The sequence below is a fragment of the Cornus florida genome, unplaced genomic scaffold (assembly GCF_030987335.1).
Source record: "Cornus florida cultivar Cherokee Brave unplaced genomic scaffold, ASM3098733v1 CherokeeBrave_3.0.0_Hap2_Chr09, whole genome shotgun sequence".
Taxonomy (NCBI): domain Eukaryota; kingdom Viridiplantae; phylum Streptophyta; class Magnoliopsida; order Cornales; family Cornaceae; genus Cornus; species Cornus florida.
In genome coordinates, this window is record NW_026775579.1 from 42,496,279 (window position 1) to 42,521,451 (window position 25,173).

The 25,173-nt window shown below is 36.0% G+C and overlaps 1 protein-coding gene and 1 pseudogene across 1 annotated transcript; one reads left to right on the plus strand and one right to left on the minus strand.

Moving 5' to 3' along the window:
* Positions 1-760: 760 nt before the first annotated feature.
* LOC132275643 (small nucleolar RNA R71) lies at positions 761-859 on the plus strand (annotated as a pseudogene).
* A 15,694-nt stretch (positions 860-16,553) lies between these two features.
* LOC132273750 (flavonol synthase/flavanone 3-hydroxylase-like) lies at positions 16,554-24,487 on the minus strand. Its single transcript, XM_059774798.1, has 3 exons — positions 23,811-24,487; positions 17,149-17,476; positions 16,554-16,766 (listed from the first exon to the last, which is right to left on the minus strand). Exons 1-3 carry the CDS (start codon positions 24,320-24,322, stop codon positions 16,554-16,556), a joined length of 1,053 nt encoding a protein of 350 aa, XP_059630781.1. The 5' UTR covers positions 24,323-24,487.
* Between the last annotated feature and the right edge of the window lie 686 nt (positions 24,488-25,173).

Consider the following 25,173-nt stretch of genomic DNA (forward strand, 5'->3'; position numbering starts at 1 on the left):
GGAATGAAGCAATTGAGTATTCGCCTCTAGAGTGCCTAGAGCGGTCAAAACTTTCTCTTCAAAAGCGGAACTCCTAACAATTCCTTGAGAATATGATGGTTGATTAGGAAAATGAGGATTAGAGAATTGATTTCCTTGTGATTAGAATGGTCTATATCCTTGGGAACCTTGGCTTTGCATTGGAGGTGGAATATACTTCCCTTGGAAACCACCTTGGGGAGGGTTTGAGCCTTCCCTTTGGTTTTTCCAAGAGAAATTTGGGTGATTCCTCCAACTAGGATTATAATGATTGCCATAAGGGTTGTTCCCTTGATTAACAAAAGTTGTATTAACTTGTTCATGATGCTCACTTTGCACATGTCCATGGGGACAATTGGAAGTAGAATGTCAAACACTTGAACAAGTCATACATGTCTCATTGGATGTATGATGGGAATGGTTAGTGATGGAAGATACGCGATTTGCCAAGTTTTAGTTAATCAAGAATTGATCAAACTTTTGAGATAAGGACTTTATCTCGACGACTATTTCATTGGAATGGTCGACTTGATGTAAGCCAACACTCTTCTTTCCACTTGAATTCCTACCATTCTTGGAAGATAAAGTTCGATGCAAAGAATTCTCACTCATGCTCTCATAAAGACGCCATACGTCATCCTCATGCCTATCAATGTAAGAGCCACCCATGGAAGCATCAACCATGCCTTTGTAATTGTCCGATAAGCTCTTGAAGAAATATTGAACTAATTGCCATTTGGGCATGTCATGATGTGGACACTTCCTAATCAATTCATTGAATCTTTCCCATGCCTTATGGAACGTTTCCCCATCCCCGTGTGAAAACTCTCGAATTGAGGTTCTCATGGCATTAGTCTTAGAAACCGGATAGTACTTCTTCAAGAACTCTTGTTGCATTTCTGCCCAAGAAGTTATTGAAAAAGGTCTAAGATTGTTAAACCAATATTTTGCCTTGTCTTTAAGGGTGAATGGAAAAAGTTTAAGCCTTAAAACCTCTTCCTGCATGTCCGTGTATCTCACGGTGGAACATACTTCAAGAAACTCATCCAAATGCTTGTAGAGTTCTTCACTTGGAAGTCCATGATAGTTAGGAAGCATTTGAATGGTTTGTGGTTTGATCTCATAGTGGTGTGCTCTAAATGGTGGCAATTGAATGCATATGGGTGCATTGTATTCATTAGGCACATAGTGATCTCTTAAAGCAAGGGGTAGATTAGCAATTGGAGGTACAACATGGGCACCTTGATTGCCTTGAATGACGGGAGGTGGTGGAGCATAGATTGGCCTTGGCATTCCCAATGGAACTTGGCCTTGTTGTTGTGGTGGATGAACAAATAGCCTCGGCATGCCTAATGGAACTTGCATGTTATCATGATGCACATTGGGGTGGAGGATGCCTTGTTGGTCTATGTGACCGAGGTCCTCCACATGGTCTTCATTATGTCCTTCCATTGATGAAATGGATTGACTAGAACTTCCTCTTCCCCTAGGGTTTCGAACAACGGATTCAAGATGAAAATTTAGAGGGACAAGAGTGGGTCTCAATGATCTACGACCATGCATGCACAATGCAACACAACAAGCAATAATGACAAACACTTCACCTTCACAACAAATCAACAATCAACAAACTTCCTCTACATACAATGATCCCATACTCCCATGCTATCAACAATATGCAAGAAAAGTAAATTTCTTCCACGTGGGCTCACAATTTATCTAAGAATTGAAATATAAGCCTCCATGCGGGCTGACGATTTAACTAGAGATTGAGTTAAGAAAGAGCTCACAAAGGGTCCTTTAGCACTTCAATTTAATTTCAATTTTTAGCCTTTTTCATTTGCTTTGCTTAGCTCTTTGCTTGGAATGCTCCTTTACTCATCTTCTTGCTCAATGCACCTAGTCAAACAAGAACCAACACAATAAGTAACCAAAATGAAAACAAAGTCAAGACACGATCAAAAGAGTACTAATTCCTAATTGATTCCACAAATACAACGCTGCCTTCAATCAATCCCCGTCAACGGTGCCAAAAACTTGGTGTCCTCCAACCCTCAAGAGCTAACTCCATGGTAGAGATTGCTCTTCTTCTTGGTTGATGGAAGAACTCCAAGCTTGTGTCTCTAGCCTCCTCCTTTCTTTTCTTCTTCATTAAGAATATCAATATTGTGCCTCTCAAGTGTTTAAAAAGTCTCTCTCAAAAAGTGGCTCATATTCCTTATATAGGTAGGTTAAATATCACTCCAAATGAGCTGGGCTCGTACACCAATATTTCTCCAATGACTGGATATGAGATAACTTTTAATGAGCTGAAATTTAGATTTTCTCGGGATTTGGGAAGTTCGATCGATCGAACTTGTGGTAAGATAGATCGAACATGGCTGAGATCTATCGAATTTTAACTGGATCGATCCTCGATCGAACTTGTGGTAAGATCGATCGAACATGGCTGAGATCTATCGAATTTAAGCTGGATCGATCCTCTATGGCGGCGCTTTTTTGGATAAAAACAAATCTGAGATATTTTGAAGATATTTTTGGGAAAAAGACAAATGTGGTAGGTAGGGTGGTACAAGTGGATAAGATGGAATCTTTTCGATCAATCGGAAGAAAGTTGGATCGATCAAACTTTATGGAATCTTGGATAAGGACAAAAGAACTTGGATCCATCTTGGAATGCTGAGATCGATGAACTTTCGATCGATCGAACATGCTGAATTTCCACCACTTGCTTCCTTTTTGTTCCCACTTTGCTCCTTTCTTTGATTCATCTCAAAATCGCTTCAATTATGCTCTTATTTAGTTGAGTTAGCTTATTTTGGGGATAAGTACCTGAAAATGAAAATAATACAAAACCAATCTAAAGCAGGAAAATAAGATAGATAAAGGTTCTAGAATACCTAACCTTAAGGGGTTTAAATGCACACTTTTCAGTGCTCATCACATGTTATCATGATGCGCATTGGGGTGAAGGATACCTTGTTGGTCTATGTGACCAAGGTCTTCCACATGGTCCTCATTATGTACTTCCATTGTAGAAGTAGAATGATTAAAATTACCCCTTCCCTAGGTGTACGAACAATGGATTCTAAATTCAAATTAAAAGGGACAATAGTAGGATTTAATGACCTTCGACCATGCATGCACAAGCAAAACACAAACAAGTAACAAACAATCAACAATCACTTCACCTTCGCAATAATTCAACAATCAACAAATTTCCTCCACCTACAATGATCCCATACTCCCATGTAATCAACAATATGCAAAGAATAATAAAATTGCCTCCACGTGGGCTCACGATTTATCTAAGAATTGAAATACAAGCCTCTACGCGGGCCGACAATTTAACTAGAGATTGAGTTAAGAAAGAGCTCACAAAGGGTCCTTTAGCACTTCAATTCAATTTTCAATTTTAGCCTTACAAATTTTTTAGATTTTAAGTAACCAAAATGAAAATGAAAATAAAGTAAACACACAATCAAAAGAGTACTAATTCCTAATTGATTCCACAATTATGATGTTGCCTTCAATCAATCCCCGGCAACGGCGCCAAAAACTTGGTGTGCCTTGTCGCGATGCACCCAAAGCTTGCAAAGTGGACTAAGATGAGTGTAGCCAAGTTTTACATTTATAATTTGCCACTACTACCTTTCACTAAAATTATAGTTAGGGCGAGTAGGGATCGTCCCAAGGGATTAGTGGGTCGTATTAGGTTGTGGAATCGAGATTAGGGTTAGTAGGTCGAGTGATCAAAGATTGGTTGGTGATTGAATTATACTAAGATGCAATTTAAACTAAAGTAAACAATTAAATGCAATAGAGAGAAAATAAGAGAGAGATATCTTGGAGTTTAGAGATCACCACTAAGCATAGCTTTTCTACACCCTTAATGAATGATTAATGAGGGGGAAAACATGTATTGCGACAATAGTGTGTGTGTGTGGTTGTTTCAACAAACATGGATGATTAATTAAGTATATATTGTCTAAGCAACATAGTGGATAGCACAATATATCAAACTAAGCCATTAATCCTTTCTTTAAGCTCACAATCCAAACACATCACAAGGTTAGAGACATATGCTACTTGTTTTCATAAGTATGGAACATCAAACAACAAGCATGAATTATCCTCCCATTTAACATCTAAACTACAACTACACTACAATTAAGCTAATGACATGAAATTAAACTAATTAAACTAAGGGAGAGGCACAATCCGTCAAAAAATGAGTATGAACCATCAAATAAACCACAAGAGTATTCTATTAAGCACTATGTCTTGACAATCTCTAGATCTATAGTATCAATACACATAGACATGCATCAATAACACAAAATCTAGAGACAAACACATGAACATCTATTCTAGCATACATAGACATATGGATAGAATGAAATGATCAATTGGAAGTATTAAACCACACAAATCATTGAATAAACAAGATCTATGTATAGCATTAAACCACACAAATCATTGAATAAACAAGATCTATGTATATAAAAATATCAAAACATATATCACAATACAAATCCCCTCAAAAATACATAAATCAAGATATAGAAAGCATACTTAGGGCTAACTCTAGCCCCAATAGGATGTCTAGCCACTCATGGATGGTGTCCTCTAACCCTCAAGGGCTAACTCCATGGTAGAAATTGCTCCTCTTCTTGGTTGATGGAAGAACTCCAAGCCTGTGTCTCTAACCTCTTCCCTTCTTTTCTTCCTCACTAAGAATATGATATGGAAATTATGTCAAAAGTCTTTTTTCAAGTATGTTCTCAAGAATGGCTCATATTCCTTCTATAGGTAGGTTAAAAATGTCACACTCAATAGTCTGGGCTCGCACATCAATATTCCTCCAATGATTGCACCATGAGCCAACCTTTAATGAGCTGGATTTTGTCTTTTTTTTCGAGCTTGAGGAAGTTCGAGTGCAATCATTGGAGGAATATTGATGTGCGAGCCCAGACTATTGAGTGTGACATTTTTAACCTACCTATAGAAGGAATATGAGCCATTCGATCGAACTTGTGGTAAGATCGATCGAACATGGCTGAGATCTATCAAACTTAAGTTGGATCGATCCTCCCATGGCAGCGCCTTTTTGGATTAGGACAGATCTAAGATATTTTGGGGAAAGAGACAAAAGTGGTAGGTGGGGTGGTACAACAGGATAAGATGGAATCTTTTCGATCGATCTGAGAATTGTTGGATCGATCGAACTTTGTGGGATCTTTGGATAAGGACAAAAGAGCTTGGATCCATCTTGAAATGTCTAGATCGATGAACTTTTGATCGATCGAAATATACTTGTGATTGAGCGAACCTACTGAATTCTATATTTTGCTTCAATCTGCTTCCACTTTGCTCCTTTCTTCCATCCAGCTTGAGTTGGCTTCTTTTAAGCTCTCATTTGGCTGAATTAGCTTATTTTGGGGATAAACATCTAAAAAGGGCAATAACACGAAATTAGTCTAAAATGAGAAAGTAAGATAGATAAAGGTTCTAGAATACCTAAGCTTAAGGGGTTTAAATGTGCACTTTTCAACGCTCGTCATAAGGCAATATAAGACAAGATGAAAGAGATATATGAGATCAAGCCCTACACCAAGCATGGATACACACTGGGCACAATGGTAAAAAGTTTTTATGTTTTTCTTTTTATGAAAATAAGTATATACAAAATGCAAGAAACACAAAGAATAAAATGCATGAACAAAATGAAAAAAGAAAAATAAAGAAGACAAAATGCAATGAAAGAATATGTACAATGCAAGAAATGATAAACAAAAAGTAAGAAAGGATGCAAGAATAATAAAAAAAAAATGAAAAATAAAAACTCTCACTTTTTTTTTTTCCATTTTTTTTATAACATAACAAGTATGTACACACACACAATAAAATGCAAAGAAATAAAAATGTAATAAATGAAAATGCCATGAAATAAAGAATGCAATTTTTTTTTAATTATTATATATATATATATATATATATATATATTTATGAAAGTATGTATAATGAAACAAAATGCAAGAAAAATGAACAAAGATTGCTAAGTTTAACGTCTCTAGCAAGACGGAATGCCACTTTGAAAGATTGTTTTTTTTTTTTTTTTTTTTTTTATTTAGACAAAACAAGTATGTACACAAACAAAAATAAAAAGGCAAGTAAATAAAAATGCAAGAAGTAATAATGCATGGAAATAAATAATACAAAGAAATAATTTTTTTTATTTTAAGAGAAAAGTAATAAAATAAAATAAAATAAAATAACAAAAGTAAAAGAAAATGAAAAAATAAAATAAATAAAAAATAGAAAGAAGAAAAAAATCAAAAAGTCAAAAGGGCAAAGCAGTGATGGATCTAAGGATGATCGATCTAAACTCGATCGATCGAAGATGTGAAAACCTATAGATAAGCTCGATCGATACATAGAGAGGTGAAAAATGCAGAGCTCCAAAAAATTTTCTAAGTATGGAATGAAGATCGATTTAAGGAAAATCTCGATCGATCTTGGAACACTCAGATCGATCTGAAATAAAATTCGCTCGATACACAGAGAGCTAATTTCTGCAAAGAATTAACTGCAGAGAGGTTCGATCGATCGAAGGGACACTTGTGATTGATCAAACTGACACCAAATACCTAATTTTGAGATGAAAGTGCAGAAAATCCTATGGTAAGCCCCAATGATGGTAACAAGAATAGAGATTGAAAAATGAATAGAAGAATGTATACAAGAACGAAAAATAAAAAGAAATGAGGGAGGAATAGAGTTTTGAAACTCTACGAATACTAGTGTTTAACGTCTCTAGCAAGACGCTGGTTTGACTCAATTGTCGAATGTATCAAAAACCAGATATGAGACATCCTTATTGACCCTCTTTTCCATTTTCTCATTTAATACCTCACTTACAACAATGAAAGCATCCTCTAAAAGAATGACTTGAAAAGAAATGAAAGAGATGGTACTATACTTTTCATCCACTGTTTTGAAAATGAAATCAATAATAGGCGGCCTTGCCTCATTTTTGTGCTCTTGAAGTGTATTCAAAGAATCATTTCCTTTGTAAATTAGCAAGTCAATGTCTTTCAAAGACTCATTTGGAATATCAAGAAACACCTTCTCTTCATCCCTCTTCTTTTCCTCAAAAATCACCATCTCCTTACCTTCCAAGTTAGCTAAGGAGTCTATTAGAGAGTTTATTTCATTTTTAGAGCTTTCAAGGTCAAAACTATAATTTTTATACATTTCAAAAAGGCATGTCTCAAGAGGGTCATTGGAGATAATAGAAGGAAGGCCCTCTTCAACAAGTTTCTCCTCCTCCTCTCCTACCTCTATAGTGGTCAACATCTTCTCACTCTCTAAAGTATCAATGGCCAAGATAAAATCATAATCAAAACAAGGAAAGTCCTCATTAATCATGTTGTGCTCTATTGGGCTAGCCATTAACTCATTTGCCACTTTCTCTTCTATACAAGATAGAGTGCTAGGCATTAGCTCACTTGCTACTTCTTTCTCTTCACTCTCATCATCCTCATCTATATACATTAAAGTTCTTGCCATTTTTTTATTTGCCTCTTCCTCCTCCTCTTGACAAGAAAGAGTACTTGCAATTTGCTTAACTTGAGCTTCAAGCTTGGCTAAAGTTTGAGAATAAGAATTAATAAGTGGAGTTTGTGAAATATGTACATCAAGTAAAGCTAACACTTTTTCTTCAAATCCGAATGAGTACCTAGAAGGTGGTGGAGTTGGTTCATCATAAAATGGTGGGGGAGGGTAATATTCACAAGGAGGATAATGAGAATAGTCAAGTCCATAATAAGATGATGCATGTTAAAATGAACTGGACTCAACCTCATAAGGATCAAAATATGGTGGAGGGACATAAGGTGAGGGAAAATAATTTTCCCCCAAACTTGGATCAAACAATGGTTCCATCCATATTCAAAATCCAAATGCAACAAATAATGGCCTCCACACGGGCCGATGCTTGGACAAAAATTAAAGCAATGAATTTAACCTCAACAAGGGCTATCACAAGCATGCAAAGAAGTGCACAATTAAAATACAAGAGTTCCAAGAATTGCTCACAAAGGTCCTTAAACAACTTCAAATTTTAATGTTAACTTTAAGCTCCAATGATTGCTTCAAGTTCCAAAGTTTGCCTTTCTTGCAGTCAAGTACCTAATTGACAAATAATATCGAGAGTAAGAAAAGAATAAATAATAGAAAATAAAATAGAAATAGAAACAATCCAATGAACACTATTGTTTAGTTTAATTTCAACAAACCCGTTAATCCCTGGCAACGGCGCCAAAATTTGACGAGCCTCTTTCCAATGCGTTTAGAAAATGAGACCTTTTAATGTGAGAGGTCGCTTCGCAAGGTCAAAATATGAATGTGGTTTCGGAAGCTTTTCTAGTCAAATTTACATTTATAAAAACCACTACTACAACTAATGAAGTATAGCGAGTTGGGATCGTCTACAGAGATTATACATGTTGGAATTTAACTTCGACTCTAATGTATCAATTGAGTGCAAAAGATAGAGATTAATTGATTAAACTAAGATGCAAGAAAATTAAAATGCAATTAAAGTAAACTAGTGAGAGATAGGGATTTAAGAGATATGAAGAGAGGTCTTAGGGTATTGGAATCACCACTAAGCTCATGTAATTAACCACTTGCTTTCCATTAATGGGGAATACATTGTTGTGGACAAAATGCGACTACCAATTGTAATATTAAGCATGGACCATCAAATTCATGCATGAATTGTCTACCTAACCAACAAATAAACTAAGTGTAGCACAACCCATCAATTCTAAGCATGACCCATCAAACTAGTCACAATTGTAGCACACATCAATCTAGAGAATCATGGAATTTGCAATAATAAGCCATGGAATATCAAATCAAGTATAAATTGTCTACCTACCTACAAGCATAAATTAAATTGTAGAACAACCTATCAAGTATAAGAATAATCCATCAAATTAATTGACAAACCCATTCAATGAAAACACATGCTTAGCCATCACTAAATCCTTAATTAATCACACATAGATATGCAACCAACATAGAGAATCTAATGTAGAGATCAATTCCCAAATAATCACACATAAGACAACATATAATCAAATAGATAATCAATAGAAAGAATTAATCCATATAAATCATGTAAGAAATAATTCCTAATTTAATCACACATAGACATGTAAATAAACTAGAGAATTAATAGGAAGAATTAAACCATAGAAATCATAGAAATATACCAAGATTCATTAAATTCACAAGGGTAGAACATTAATCACAATAATATATATAAATTCCCAAAAATAGAAATATAAGGATTTAGATTACACAAGACTTAGGGCTCATCCAAGCCCTAAGTATAGATCTAGCCAATCATGGAGGAGGTAGATGTGGTTATGAAACTCTCAAGAGCAAGTTCCAAACATGGCTCCATCTTCTTCTTCTTCTTCTTTGAAGCTCTAGAGAGGGAGAGTATGTGGATCTAAAGATGTGTTCTTGAGATGAGCCTCCACTTCCCTCTTCTCTTCTAACCCTGATCTCTAACTTTTCTAGAGAGAAAATAAAACTACAATGTAAAAAAAAAAAAAATTGATAAAAAGCTCCCTTACAAAAATGGTTCAATTCACTTTATATAGAAGGTCCTTTTCTTAGCCATTAAGTCAGAAATATAGCCCCAAAAATATCTAATCCCGTATTATGTGGTAGGTGGAGTTTGGGTGTGCGGGAATAAGACAGCTCGCTGCCAGCACATTTTTGATCCATCCAACTTTTTCTTCGATTAATCCAACTTGGTTCGATCGATCCAACTTTCCTAATAAATCTCACTTGGCAGTTTTTCAGCATCAGCCTCCTTTTGCTCCAAATTCTTACCAAGACTTAGTTTGACTCCAAAAAGGCCTAAAGAAACCATTTTTAGCTTGTTTTAACATTATTGACCTGAAATAGACAAAAACACAAACAAGTACTAAAACGGGTAAATAAAGATAGATGAATGGACTAAAATACCCTTGCTTAAGGGGTTTAAATGCGCACTTTTCAGCGCTCATCAATTTTGCTTCTTCAGGAATTTAATTTTGAAATCAGAGATAAGAAAGGCACTGAAAATGTGATTGCCGATCATTTTTCAAGTTTAATGGTAGAATCTTCCCTAAGTCCACCAATTCATGATTCATTTCCGGATGAATAGCTCTTCCAAATTTCCAATGGAAAAATGCCTTGGTTTGCCGACATTGTGAATTATCTCGCAATTGTTAAACTTCCAACTAATTGGTCAAGGCAAGAAAAGAACCGATTCTTTGCCAATATTCGGAAATATTATTGGGAAGATCCCATTTTGTTTCGATGTTGGCCGGATCAAATTATGAGGAGATGTATTCCGGAGAGTGAGGTTCCTAGTGTCCTTGTGTTTTGCCATACCCTTGCATATGGCGGGCACTTTATTGCAAAGAAGACCACTTTAAAGGTTCTTCAAAGTGGGCTATTTTGGCCTACCATTCATAGAGATGCATACAATTTTTGCAAGGAGTGTAAAAGATGTCAAAAAATGGGATTAATGTCGAGAAAAGATATGATGTCTTTGACAAATATTCTTGTTGTAGAAGTTTTTGATATTTGGGGCATTGATTTTATAGGTTTATTTTCTATGTCTTATGGCTTTCAATATATTCTGCTTGCCATTGATTATGCTTCCAAGTGGGTGGAAGCTTGTGCTACCAAAACAAATGACCATTCCGTGGTTATTCAATTTATTAAATCCAACATCTTCGCTCGTTTTGGTATGCCAAAAGCCATGATTAGTGATGGAGGAAAGCATTTTTGTAATCAAATCTTAAAGCACTTATTTCTTAAGTACTCCGTTACTCATAAAGTTGCCACCCCATACCATCCTCAAACAAGTGGGTAAGTAGAAATGTCAAATCGGGAAATTAAGCAAATTCTTGAAAAAACTGTTAACACAGCTCGGAAAGATTGGTCGCGCAAATTGAATGATGCTTTGTAGGCTTACCAAACGGCATATAAGACTCCCATTGGCATGTCTCTTTATAGACTTGTATATGGAAAGCCTTTCCATCTCCCGGTTGAGCTAGAACACAAAGCTATGTGGGCATTAAATAGCTCAATCTTGACCTTGACAAGGCCGGAGAGAATCATTTGCTACAATTGAATGAGTTGGAAGAGTTAAAACATCATGCATATGATAATGCCAAACTTTATAAAGAAAGAATTAAAGCTTTTCATGACAAACATATTGTGAATAAATCTTTTGAACCTGGTCAAAAAGCATGACTCTTTAACTCTAGGCTAAAACTCTTTCCCGGGAAATTGCGAACCAAATGGGAAGGCCCATATGAGATCATTTCTGTTGCGCCTCATGGGGCGGTTAAAATACAAACCTTGAAAGATGGAACTACATTCAAAGTCAATGGACAAAGGTTGAAGCCCTTCATTGAAGGGCAAGTGTTCTAAAGACATGTGAAGTTTGCCCTCTTGGTGGATCCAGTTTATGTCGATATTTGAGATTGTTTGAACGTCGACTAGAGACGTTAAACCTAGTTCTCATGGAGTTGCCAAACTCTATTTCTTCATTCTCTATCCCATCTTTCATTTTTGCATCATCTGAATAATGCTATGTCATGATCTCATTGAAGTTTTCCAGGCATGTTGTGAGTTTTCCAAAAATCTGCATTCATAAAGTTTTTTAGCCTGGGAAACTTCGATCGATCGAACTTAATTTCGATCGATGGAGTTGATGTTTCAATCGATCGAAATTAATTTCGATCGATTGGTTTTGCGTCGGAAATTTTTGCTCCTAAAACTTAGTTTTTCAGAGATTTTCAATCGATCATAGGATTTTCGATCGATCAAGGAAGGTTTTGATCGATCAAAAAAAATAATAATTTTCTGGCATTTTGTATATACTTGTTTTCATTAAATGAAAAATATTAAATAAATTCACCATTGTGCCCTTATATGTAGTCATGCTACTTTTATATATTTTTTTGGGCTTGATCCCATCTCTCTCTTTCATCTTGTGCTATATTGCCTTAGATTGCATGCCTTGGTTATTCTTATCCCATTTGATATTTGATGTCAGTTTGCTAGTGTGGTTATTTAAGTAGGTTGCTGATTCCAAGTTTGGGGGAGCCATCTTTTGACTTGGATCATTGATGGGTTTCATGTCTTTGCCACCACGGTATATTCATTCCATCTTTTCCATTGTTTTCATTGTACATTGAGGATAATGTGCGATTTAAGTTTGGGGGTAAGGTGACTTCGTTGCATTCTACTTAAGTTTGAGACTTAATTACAGACTTAATTACATGATTGAGATTTGGGATCCATTTGAGCTATAATTTTGATCTTTTGAGAACCATTATACTTAGAATTTAAAAATTGCTTGACTTGAGAGTCCAATACTCCTTGTATGCCTTGTGGATGCCATTTAGGAGTAAATTTTTCGAAAGATTGATATCTTGTTTGCATTTGTGGTCCACATTATCCTGATTTTGTGATTGTTTTAAAATTCATTCTAGGATTCTACACTAGCACAGGCGCACACTAGCATTCATTTACGGGGTACATGCTTTGTTGATTATTAAATTGGTTATATCCCAATTGGGTTAGTAGTGCATTGAAAGCTTTCATCTTGACAAAAGTGGATAACAAACCCTTTTCATTAAGTAGCCGGGATTCTAGCCTCACCAAGCACTGAATTTCTCGCGCCGAAAGGTGGAGGGCCCAAACTCTAGGTTAATAATTCTACTTGAAAAAAACAAAAAAAAAAAAATTTTGCAAAAGTAATAAAAAGTGAGAACTTCTCCCAAAAGATGAGGAGTGGGAAATGATTTGATAGAAGTTGTTTTGATTTGTAACCTAGTTGATTTGAGCTTATAAGTCCTTAGGGGTGTTTAAACACCTAATGTCCTAAAGCCGTCCGGTTTGAGAGTCATTGACCTAACGCTCGACCTCATGGATCGCTAGAAAGCTTAATAGATCAACACATTACACCATACTTCCATCTTTAATCCTTAGGATAGTTAAAAAAATAATAATAATAATAATAAATAAATAAATAAAAAATTCGAGTGAAAAGAATAAGCGCACCTAGTTAAATAAGCTTTAATAAAAGGTCCATTCTTTGTTTTGATGATCGGGACTAGATTTGTGTGCTAATTTAAGGGTAAGGATGTGATCATTTTTTTAGTTAGCTTAGATAGTAACATATTTGATGCCGGTTCACTTAAAAGGATTTTAGAGTTGTTTTGATTTGCATGATCATTTTCTTGATGTGTGGAGGACCATACTTGTTTGTTTGATGTTGAGATTTTGGTAGATTGCTTGGAAAGTGTTAAAAAATTGCATGCTTGAGGTAATTTTCTCCCAATGTTTGTTTTGTATATTGATGTCTCTCTTGTGAGAAAGAGCTTAATGTTTATGGGTATCATTTCTGAAAACCCTCATAAGACTTCACTCGTCCACTAAGGGTAACCTAGGGGTTTAAAAGGCTTGTTGCATATGCTAAATGCAATCATGTTCCCTACGAAAGTGGAGTTATCATTTTATTGCTTTCTAGTTCATAGTTACTTAGTTGTTTATTTCTTTCTTCTCCTTATAGTTCATTGCTAGGGACTAGCAATATCTAAGTTTGGGGGTGTGATGAGTGCTCAAATGTGACGCATTTTAGCACCTAAGTTAGGGTATTTTAGTCCATTCATCTATCTTACTTTCATATCTTAGATACTTATTTGTGTTATTGCCTATTTCAGGTGAATAATGTTCAAACAGGCTAATAAGAGCCATTTAGACCATTTTTGGAGTTAAGGAGCAAAGTTGGAAAGAAGCCAAGAAAATTGCATCAGGGGAACTTCGATCGATCGAAGGGAAGTTCCAATCGATCGAAGTGATCTTCAATCGATCGAAATGAAAGCGGTGCCAGCTCAACAAAGTGGATAAGGCCCGAAGATATTTTTGATGCCACGTCAGCTTCGATCGATCGAAGCTAAGTGTTTGATCGATCGAAAATCTTTGATCGATCGAAATGCCTGCTGGCAATAAGCTGTCTAATTCCCGAGCGCGCCGATTTCTACCTACCGTGCATAGCTGCAAATTTCCTCCGATCAGAGGCTATTATTTTGACTTGGTCCATAGTCAAAGAAGTGTGTAATTGATTTATTGAACATCATTGTAGTAGATGTTATTGTTATAATTACCAAATATAGAATAGATAGTTTTTCTCTCTAGAATTAGGGTTTTGAAGAAGAAATCAATGATGAAGATGATGATGCCAACCTCCAAGCTAGCCCTTGAGGGTTCTATGACCACTACAATGAGTGGCTAAATCCTTCTCTTGGGGCTAGAGATAGCCCCTAGGTTTGCTTTTTCAACCTAGCTTTTGTGTATTTTTGGGGATTTTAGTTGTAATAGATGTTTTGACCATGAATAAATATAGATCTTGTGATTTTTACTTGATTTGTATGGATTAATGTTTTCAATTGATCATTTAGCTCTAGTCATATGTCTATCTATGATAGAATTGATGTTCATATTTTTATCACTAGATTTAATGAATTTGATGCATTTCTGTGTGTATTGATGATGTTAATCTAGTGATGGTCAAGACATGGTACTTAATGGAACACTTTTGTGATTTATTTGATGGTTCACACTTGTTTCTTGATGAATTGTAACACATCTCTAGTTTAATTAGTTTAATTTCACGTCTCTAGCCTAGTTGTAGTGTAGATGCTTTAATTTCTTAGGTAGGTGAACAATCCATTCTTGTTTCTTGATGTTCCATACTTTTGAATGCAAAGAGTGTACATCTCTCGATATTTGTGTGTGCATTAGTTGTGGTTTAATTGAATGAAATCTTGGTCTCATTTGATAGGTTGTGCTATTCATTTAAATTGGTTAGACAATCTATACTTATTTGTCATCCATGCTTAGTTTCAATTGATGTCACACACACATACAAAGTTTCAATTTAAATTTCCCCATTAATATACAATTGCTAGTGTTTGATGAAGTGAAGCTTAGTGATAACTCTATGTCCCAAGACCTCTCTCCTATATCTTTTCCCTATTTTCTAAATTGCTCTCTTTTTACTTGTATTAATCTTTAATTGCATTATAGTTTAGTAATCAACTACCAATCAATCTTTGATCATTCGGCCCACTAATCCGACATTAATTTCCATCACAAATACACCTTCGATCCCTTAGGACGATCCCTACTCACCCTAGCTGTATTTTTAGTTAGAAGTGGTAGTGGCATTTCATAAATTTAAACTTGGCCACACTTTTGCAATTTGGTTGCTTCGACAAGCGACACACCAATGGTGGTCTTCCTTCCCCCACCTCTTCCCCTACCACTGGACCCTCTCCCTCTTCCTCTACCTGATGCAGGAATGCTTGGAAGCTTACTCCCTTCCTTGATTGGGTGCTTAGAAGTGGTTAAAGGTTCAACAAGGCCTTCATCCACTGTTAGTGGTTGCTTCCCTCTATGAACTTCAGCCCTATGGCTTAGAGCTTTCTCTAACTTAGCAATTTTGTCTCTGGCATAGTTCACATCTGGCATTAGCTAGAGATCTAGCAGGGGCCTCATCTAACATCTGTTTTGCCTGAGCTAAGGCTTTAGCTTCCTCAGCAGCTGCGTCCTATTCCCCTTCCTCAGTTCTTTCATGGATAGTAAAAAGGTTTGCTGGAGATTGCTTATCAGAGGGAGGGAGAAAATTTTTGGGACAAGACAAGTGATTCGGGGGCTGTGGAGAAGGGGGTGAGCTAGCCATGGAGACACTAGGCATTACAGGTTGTGGTGGTGACTGATGGTGATGATGGTGGTGGAGGTGGTGGGGGTGTCATGGTGGAGCACCATGTATATCTTGTGTTCTTGTGTATGATTGTTTTTTTTATTCTTCGTGATTGCTTGTGTTTATTAATTGAACAATGTTGTTTTTTACGTTTCCGCCACAATAACTGGTATCAGAGCATCCGGTTGATTGTGTAGCAACTCCAACACAATGGACTAAGAGGACATGATCGATCAATCTGTAATGAGGATGAACTTAATTAACAAAGCTGGTCTATGCGCAGAGCTTGAGACAATCTTGAAGGAACAAACATGCAAGAAGACTAACCAAAATCAATAGCAAGTTATTAAATTCCTCTGTGGAACATAATATATATGGAAAACAAAAGGCATAGATTGTTTCATTTATTGATTCAAGTGTGATACAGATTGTAAGAATGATCTTCTGAAGGAACAATCGGCTAAGAGGGCCGATCAAACTATAACGAGGATGAACTTAATCAACAAAGCTGGTCTATGTGCAGAGCTTGAGACAATCTTAAAGCAAGAAACATGCACGTAGACCAACCAAAATCAATAGCAAGTTATTAAATTCCTCTATGAAGCATGATCACTTTATGGAAAACAAACGACACTATAAGAGTAATATGCCATTCTAACACACTAGGATTGTGAAACTGCTCCTATTGTGGGAGCTTATTGAATTTGCGGTAGCGGTACTCAGCATATGTTTTGGTTGAATATTTTGCTGGGTTTTTCTCATCCACGAGCTCCGGTAGAGGTCCGATCATTGCTTCTTGTGGAGGCACACAAAACACAGCCCACGACATGCGTGTCCTTTCCTTGTTCACCAAACTCCTGTGAAGAACACTCTTGTACTTCCCATTGCTTAGTACCTGAAGCAAAATAGTTCCCAAGTTTGACACTCTAGTATCCCCGTCTATATTTGAATTTCATGACTGATGAAGTCAGTGTTTGAATGCAGATTAAGATGTTGCTTTATAAAATGTTCCTCTGCTTTACTAAAGCATCCAACTGCTGCGAGTGATTTCTATTTCATTGATATGTGCTGCAAGCCTGTTATTACTTTTCTATGCGTGCATTTTTTATTATTATTTTTTTAAAACAAACCTTTCCAACCTGTTGACCTTTCTTACACGATACTGCAAGGTAAACCCCTGATATATGCGTTTTAACTCCAGAGTATTAATTTATTTATTTTTGCTTTATTATTATTATTATTATTATTGGTCTTAAGCAGGAGGAGAGTATTTTTACCTCAATTTGATCTCCAACATGGACAAAGAGTGCATTTTGCAGATAGTTAACAGCAACCCAGTTACCATCCTTCCAAACCTGAAGGCCCGGAACGTCGTTCGGGACAAGTATTGTGAGCGCAGACATGTCAGTGTGAGGTTCAACTCCAAGAGCCAGGTGAGGTTGTGGGCATGGTGGGTACATGTTGATTTTCATTTCCAGTTCTATTTCTTCACCACAGAGGCAAGACTTGAGAACATTTTCTTCCAGACCCAATCCCTCTGACAGCAGCTCCAACAGCTTATTTGTTACTCCCACCATTTTTTCGTTGTATTTTTCTGTCACTTCTCTGTGTGTTACCATAATTCAACATGTTATAAGCCATTAACTAAGACCAAATATATGGGCTACTGATACCTTGTCATGACTCATAAAATTCAATTATTCTTTTGTTTTCATAAATTAAAAGAAATTAAATTTGAGTTCGAATTTGGTTCTCTGGAACTTAATTTAATTTCATGGGGCTATGGGAGAGAATTTAACAACAAATTTTTCAATTTTGAATATTACTCTACAAATGTTATTTAAAGGCTAAAATCAATCTCGAGTTATAAGGTGCCTTTATTGCACCCAATTCCTTTATTTATTATTTTTTTTTTTTACAACGATGGTGGAGTTATCAAGAGCTCCATAATTTACTATCGTACACGTGGTTGGTCCAAATAATGAAGATGTAACTCAAGTTTTTTAAGTTCCCTTGATTAATTAGCTAGAAAGAAAAAATTAAAAATAAAAATAAAAATTTTTTAAAATTTGATTCGATAGAAAGTGAAAATTTTGACGCATATAATACGAGGCCCAAGATCAATCTGATATCGGAGCTTAGCAGAAGTTGAAGACAAAAATTAAATTTTCCCCAAAATAATTAAACACATGAAAATTTTAGTTTTGAAAATAAGAATGGAATGGTCCAAAATTATATGATATGACTTTTAATTTCTCATAATATTTCAGGACGTATGTGAGCAGCTTGTTGCAGACGATTGAAACCACCATATATATTCTATATAAAATAGGGTAAAATGCAATAAACTTCCCTGGACTATTGGGGTTTTGCAACTAACCCCCCTAAATTACAAAAAATTCCCCTGAACTTTAATTTTGTTGCATATTACCCCATCAGGTCACCGGAAAAGATAAATGACATTTTTGCCCTTATTATGAAACGACACCGTTTGAAGTATTATCATATTAACTTGCTGATGTGGCAACAAAAATCACCGAAGAGATGACGTTCTTTCTTTTATGGGAAATCAGTGCCGCGAACGTGGTCTTCTCCTTGGTAACGACGAAAGACCGACATATCAGAGTAGCGGAGAAGGAAGAGGAAGAAGCGGTAACAGTGGCGATGGCAGCAAGTTTGTGGGGTTTGATTGGGTTTAATGGTGTGCGATTTAGCTTGAATTGTTTGAATTCCCAAATCGATGGAGAGGCCAGGTAGGTGATGGAGGTAGCGATGATGGTGGTCGGGGAGTGAGTTTTGTTGTTCAATTGGGTTTTACTATATGTGGTTTGGTCTTAATTATTTGAGTTTCTATGGGTTTAGGTGTGGTGGTGGGGTAGTGGCGGCAGCAGCAGTGGGTTTGTGGGGGTGGTGTCAGTGGAGAGAACAGGTAGGTGATGGAGGTAGCGGTGATGGTGGTAGCGGGAGTGAGTTTTGTTGTTCAATTGGGTTTTACTATACGTGATTTGGTCTTTAATTATTTGAGTTTCTATAGTTTAGGTGTGGTGGTGGTGTGGTGGTGGTGTGGTGGCGGCGGCGGCAGTGGGTTTGTGGGGGTGGTGTCAGAGTTTTGTTGTTCAATTGGGTTTTACTATATGTGGTTTGGTTTTAATTATTTGAGTTTTTATAGGTTTAGGTGTGGTGGTGGGGTGGTGGCGGCAGAGGAGACGGAATTGGCACAGTGCTACGGGGTGGCAACGAATCAGCTTTAAAATCGGCGACCAGGCAAATCGGTGAGACTACGGCGAATCACAAATCCACAGTCCGACAGTCACCATAGACAACGGCGATTGTCCGTTTCTACCTTTTTCGTTCACCGGCCATCGGAACAACAACGGATCTATTGAAGAAGCCCTAGCAGAACTTCACGGCGGTCTCGAAAGTCTCAGAGCTACGTCTCTCAGTCTTTTCCGGCCACCTTCCACGACGGCAGTTGTGGCATACGGTGGTCGCAGGTGTCACAAAGGGCGGCTTCGTCGGCGGAGCAGAAGACAGAGGCTTCATCTCTGTTACACACGTCGCACTGGATCTTCATTTGGCCGGTACGGTTGTTTGATCTAGATTGATTGTATGTTATGTAAACAGCAAAATGGGTTTAAGAGGTGAGAGAAAGGGAAGTCAGAGAGAGAGGCTTGCGACGATGTTTGGTGGGATGGAACGGTGGTGCTTGCAGCGGCTCTGAAATCAACAGTGAACGTTCTGGCCAACGCCCGGTGCTCCATCGAAGTAGTCATCGACCGGGGACTGGCAGAATCCAGCGACTTCGCACGTCGGGATGTTGAATTATAGTAAAGCCGGGCCTGCAAAAGGGCCTGTTGTGTAAAATTGTAGATGGGAATTTGGTTCACTGTTGGACTGACCAATGGGTTTTGGATTCTACTTATTTAAAGCCTAGTCCAAATCTGTTAGACACACCTTTGTAATATATATATATATATATATATATATATGTATAAATGTGTCTGTGTATAGATAGAAATGAAGGTTTGTGTGAATAACAGGAGCTGTTTGATTTGGGAAAATTTTTGATAAAGGCTTGTTTGGGTCTGTGTTCCATTTTACGGCCTTTAGGTCTACCGGTTGGAAGTCAAGGGCATTATTGTCATTTCATGCCTATATGGGTAATATGGTCATTTAAATTTAAGGAACCAATTTTAACGGTCATGTATCACCGGACATTGGACGGATGGGGTCATCTGCAGTAATTTTGCATAGTTTAGAGGATTTTTTGCATTTTTGAAAGTTCAGGGGGTTAGTTGCAGGTTTCTCAAAAGTCCAGGGAGTTTCTTGCATTTTACCCTATAAAATAACAATTGGAGTGGTATCATTATAATATTCCAATGTGATTTTTTCGATAAAATAAAAAGAAAAACTTCGAAGTAGTTTAGAGTTATAATATATATATATATATATATATAAGGTGATGGGTTAATTATGCATGAACAATAGAATGTTACTTTTGCATGATGGGTTAATTATGCATGAACAATAGAATGTTACTTTTGCATGATATATATATATATATATATATATATATATGGGTTAAATGCAAAAAACCCCCCTGAACTATTGGGGGTTTTGCAACTAACCCCCTTGAATTAAAAAAAAACCCCTAAACTATGAATTTGTTGCAATTTGCCCACTCAGGCCACCGGAAAAGTAAAAAGACGAAACTGCCCTTCCAAGTTTGTTATATACTCAATACAACCAAACCCGAAGCCACACACACTGCAGAAATGGAAGAAGTGGCGGCAGCACTGGTGGAGATCTCTTTGCAATTCGTCAACCGTGGATGTGGAACAGAGCATCGATCATCGTCGTAGCCGCCGAGCGAGAGAGAGAGGGGTGAAGGTGATGGCAGCCGGCGCGTGAGAGAGAGCTCGGCGGTGTGGGTTGTGGATATTTCGGCTGGTAGAAAGCTCGATGGTGTAGAACAGCGACTAGGGAAGTCGCGATTCTGGCACAAATCAGAGAATGGCACAGCGGCGACGGATCTGGCGTTGGCGACAACGGCTTTTGTGCGCCAGTGATTGATAGAACAGCGGGCAAGATGGGTTGTGGATGAACTTCGGCAGTGCTCGGATGGGGGCGAGACGGTGACGGCGAGCTTTCGCAGCGGTGGGCGACGGGTTGTGGAGAGGACTCAGCCGCAATGAGGTGCTTCACGGTGTGATGGCAGCAGCGAGCTTGCCTTCGGATGATGGTGGTGGTAGTGGAGCCACCACTAATGACGACTCATGGTGCAATTAATTTGGGGTGATTACCAGTGACGACTCGTGTGTATATCTATATATATATAAATATATCGATTGAGCTTTGGTGTTTCAGTACGAATTACTGTATTTGAATTGATTCAATTGGGAAATTGTTTGAGAAACGTTTATGGCTACGGCGGTGATGGCAGTGGCTGGACTGGTTCACTATGAATTATTTAAATTTTTTAAAATTGTGGTTCAATTGCTTCGAATGGTGGTGGCAGTGGGATTTTAGTGTGATTTGGGTTAAACGGCTTTCGGTGTGGAAGATGGGCTTGTCGGTGTTGAACCACGAACGCCTGCTGTTGAAGATGGTGAACAGTTATAGGGCGTGTTTGGGTATGCTATGGGGTCTATGGAAATTAAGGGCATTTTAGTCCTTTCATGCATATAAGGGCAGTATGGTCTTTTAAAATAAGTAAATTATTTTTAACGGCCAAAACTTGCCGGATTTTTGCCGGATGGAGTTATCTGAAACAAAATTGAATAGTTCAGGGGGTTAGTTGCAACTTTTGTAGTTTAGGGGGGTTAATTGCAACTTTGTCAATAGTTCAGGGGGGTTTTTTGCATTTAACCCTATATATATATATATAAGGTGATGGGTTAAATACGCATGAAAAATAGAATGTTACTTTTGCATGATAATTTTTAGCTTAGAGTGTTGCCATTTAGTATTTTTCTAAAGGCTTAAAAAATGATATATTTACTATTCCAACAAGAATATGAATATTTTATGAATAATTTAAGTAAACTGCCCGCCATTCTACATGCTATATATTATTGCTCCAAAGCAGGATCCGAAAACACAAAATAAAAAGACTTCGGTGTATTAAAATCGGGTTCTTCTTATGTTTTTTTTTTTTGGGTAAATGGGTTCTTCTTAATTTGTTCTGATGAGAGAGTTTTTTTTTTTAAAAAAAAATAATAATAATAAGAACAATTTAGATATGAATTATAAACAATAATATTATTATTTTTAATTACTCATTATATATTTCTTTGCTAAAAATAAATATAAATAGTTGAGTATAAAAAATTAAAAAAGAACAATTTAGATATGAATTTATAAACAATAATATTATTATTTTTTAATTACTCATCATATATTTCTTTGCTAAAAATAAATATAAATAGTTGATTATAAAATAAATAAATAAAATAAGAACAATTTAGATATGAATTATACACAATAATATTATTATTTTTAATTACTCATCATATATTTCTTTGCTAAAAATAAATATAAATAGTTGAGAATAAAAAGGATTTATCTAACACAAATTCATTTATTTTTTTAGTATTTAAAATCATAAGGGTAGTTTTGGTTAGTAAAATAATTTTATTTCCCCTTTCATGTTATTCAAACTAAAAAAATAATATTTTTCTACAACTTTCTTGAAATTTTTCCTACTAACCAAATACATACCCGAAATTGACTTAATTTTCCTTTTTTTCTTCTAATTGAAGAACCCCCACCCATACCAGTCCCGGGTGAGATTTAAGTTGCAGACTTGCGCAATGGAGGGGATTCGAACCTACACTCGGTATACTGAATACGGTTAGTCCAGACACTGAAGATCCACCTTACCATCCAATTATGCTTAGTGCTGGCTGGAGCCTTAGGCCCTAAGGCCCTAGCCAATAAGAAGGCGTCTAAAATTATTGTTTACTTATTGTGTTGTACTTTTTAAATTTTTATTTCCTTTTATTAGTAAGGTCCTAAAATTATTATTTCAATTTCCTAATATTTTTATTTTCCTCATAACATTAGACAACCCATCCAATAGGAAAGCCCTAAAATTATTGTTTTCTTATTTTATTAGACTTCTTAACATTTTTATTTCCTTGTATTATTAAGGCCCCTAAAATTATTATTTTATCTTCATAACAATTTTATTTTCTTATATTTATTAGATTCCAACTAATTGTAGTCATTAGTAAGGCCCCTAATATTATTATTATGATTATTATTATTATTTAACATTATGGTATATTATTAGACTTCTTCATTTCCTTATATATACTCCTCCAACCAATCATAGCAATTTAATGGTGGCTGAAAAGAATTTGATTCAGTCTAAAATTTTCATTCCATTTTCTATCAAAATTCATAATTCTATCCTTATCTAATTTTTTTCCTCTTCCCCTTCTTCCTAATTAAAAAAATTATACATAAGTAAAAGAAAAAAGTATTTTGACTTGATCCATAATGATAATCGAATTTGTAAGCAGTCCTACCGTCAAAGAGTTTCGTGTAAATAAATATTATTAACATATTAAAATATCACTTTTTAAATTTTTTTTTCCCCTAAAATTTCAAATTATATTGAGCAACCGCTATGTCAGCCGAGAACAAAAAAATTTAGGCAATATTTCCGCTGCAATAAGAGGGGAAACCAAGTCAAAACAATTTCACAAAAAATAAATAAATATATAAATAAAAAAGAGCAGTTATGACTACTTAATATGGTGAGTTGTAACAGCCATTCGTTACCTATAAAACTACTGCATCCTTAATGTGGTGAATTGTAATAAACTACTTACCAATTAAATAACCTCAAATTGCATCTTATTCCATCAGTTCTAGTGCTACATATGTATACGCATGTGTGTGTGTGTATATATATATATACATATATACATACCGGTAAGAAGGAGGATTCTTGGGCCATATATCATGGTTGACTTTAGGAGGAGGGTACATGATATGAAAAAAATAGTCAACCCATTCAACCTTTTCATCAAGGTTCTTAGTCATCTTTGTCCCATACCCATCAAACTTCCCATTAGAAGGATCATTCGCATAGCTCTCTTTCTCCTTCTGTGGGAGCTCAAAGAACTCCTCTCCCACCTCTTGCAGCCGTTGGATCAACCGCGACGCCACACCATGATCTGTGATGAGGAAAAATCCCCACTCACTACATGCCTTGGATATTTCGTCCACGAGCACATCGTGCGGCAAAGATAAAGAGATCACCGGCACGGTCATGCCCTCGACGGCCTTGGTGTTCTCCGGCCGCTCGTTGACCGGCCGGATGAACTGCTCAGGGAGCTCATGGAGGGCTCCATGGGCCAGTGCTTGAACTCTCTCTACCTCCATGTTTTTTTCTCTTTTGTTAGAAGTGTTGCAAACTTGTAAAAGTAATGAATCATGCATTAAAGCTAAGGTGGCATATATAGTATATATAGGACTCTACTAAGTATTTTTTATTTTTATTTTTATTTTTATTTTTATGTATTTTTAATTATTTATTTCTAATCAGCATATAACTGAGTTTATGAATGTGTATACGGTATTAGTTGTATCTGTAGCACACGTGATAATCTAACATTCCATGCATGTGTTTAGAATTAGTTGATTAATTGTTGCCACGTGGAATACGGTGGAACCCACCAATTTTTAATAAACATATGTGTAAAGCGAAACATAGGCCCACAGGCAATTGTTCCGGCTGTGAGTTGAGTGATTGGGGAGGTTAAGCAGGGCGAGCCAAATTATAATCAAAATTTAAATAATTTATAAATTAATTGTAATATAGTTTTATTTTTAATATTAGTTTTGATATATTTATTGAGAATATATAACTCACAAAATTAAAAAATATGCAACCGAAATAAATAGAGATGGGAGATTGATATGGAAAAGAAATTAAAACTCTTCGAGAAGTAGGTCTAGAATATTCTTCATATAAATAATATCTTGTGGGGTTGTTGTAGGATACTAATCTTTTTCAATCTATATACAAATTGTATGTATGTGTGTGTGTGTATATATATATATATTCTCTTCTGTATTCTCTATGTTTTTATTAGGTATGTCTTTAAAATTTAATGTAATTAAAAAATATCAAATCAATATACAATTATAAAAATATTATAGGTGAATTATGTAAATTAAAATTTTTATTCACCATAAAGAAATCATTAATTCATAGTTAAAATTTGTAATTTATAGTTTTAATTATTTAAAGATTTAATAGAAAGAATCTCCCAATAAGATGTATAGTA

What these genes read in the sequence shown, in the direction of transcription:
- LOC132273750 (XM_059774798.1), bottom strand. Translation starts at nt 24,322, where the DNA reads ATGCATGATTCATTACTTTTACAAGTTTGCAACACTTCTAACAAAAGA. An exon ending in AAGAATCCTCCTTCTTACCG is followed by an intron (nt 17,477 to 23,810) that starts GTATGTATATAT and finishes GGTAACACACAG; the next exon opens with AGAAGTGACAGAAAAATACA. An exon ending in ATGTTGGAGATCAAATTGAG is followed by an intron (nt 16,767 to 17,148) that starts GTAAAAATACTC and finishes ATTTTGCTTCAG; the next exon opens with GTACTAAGCAATGGGAAGTA.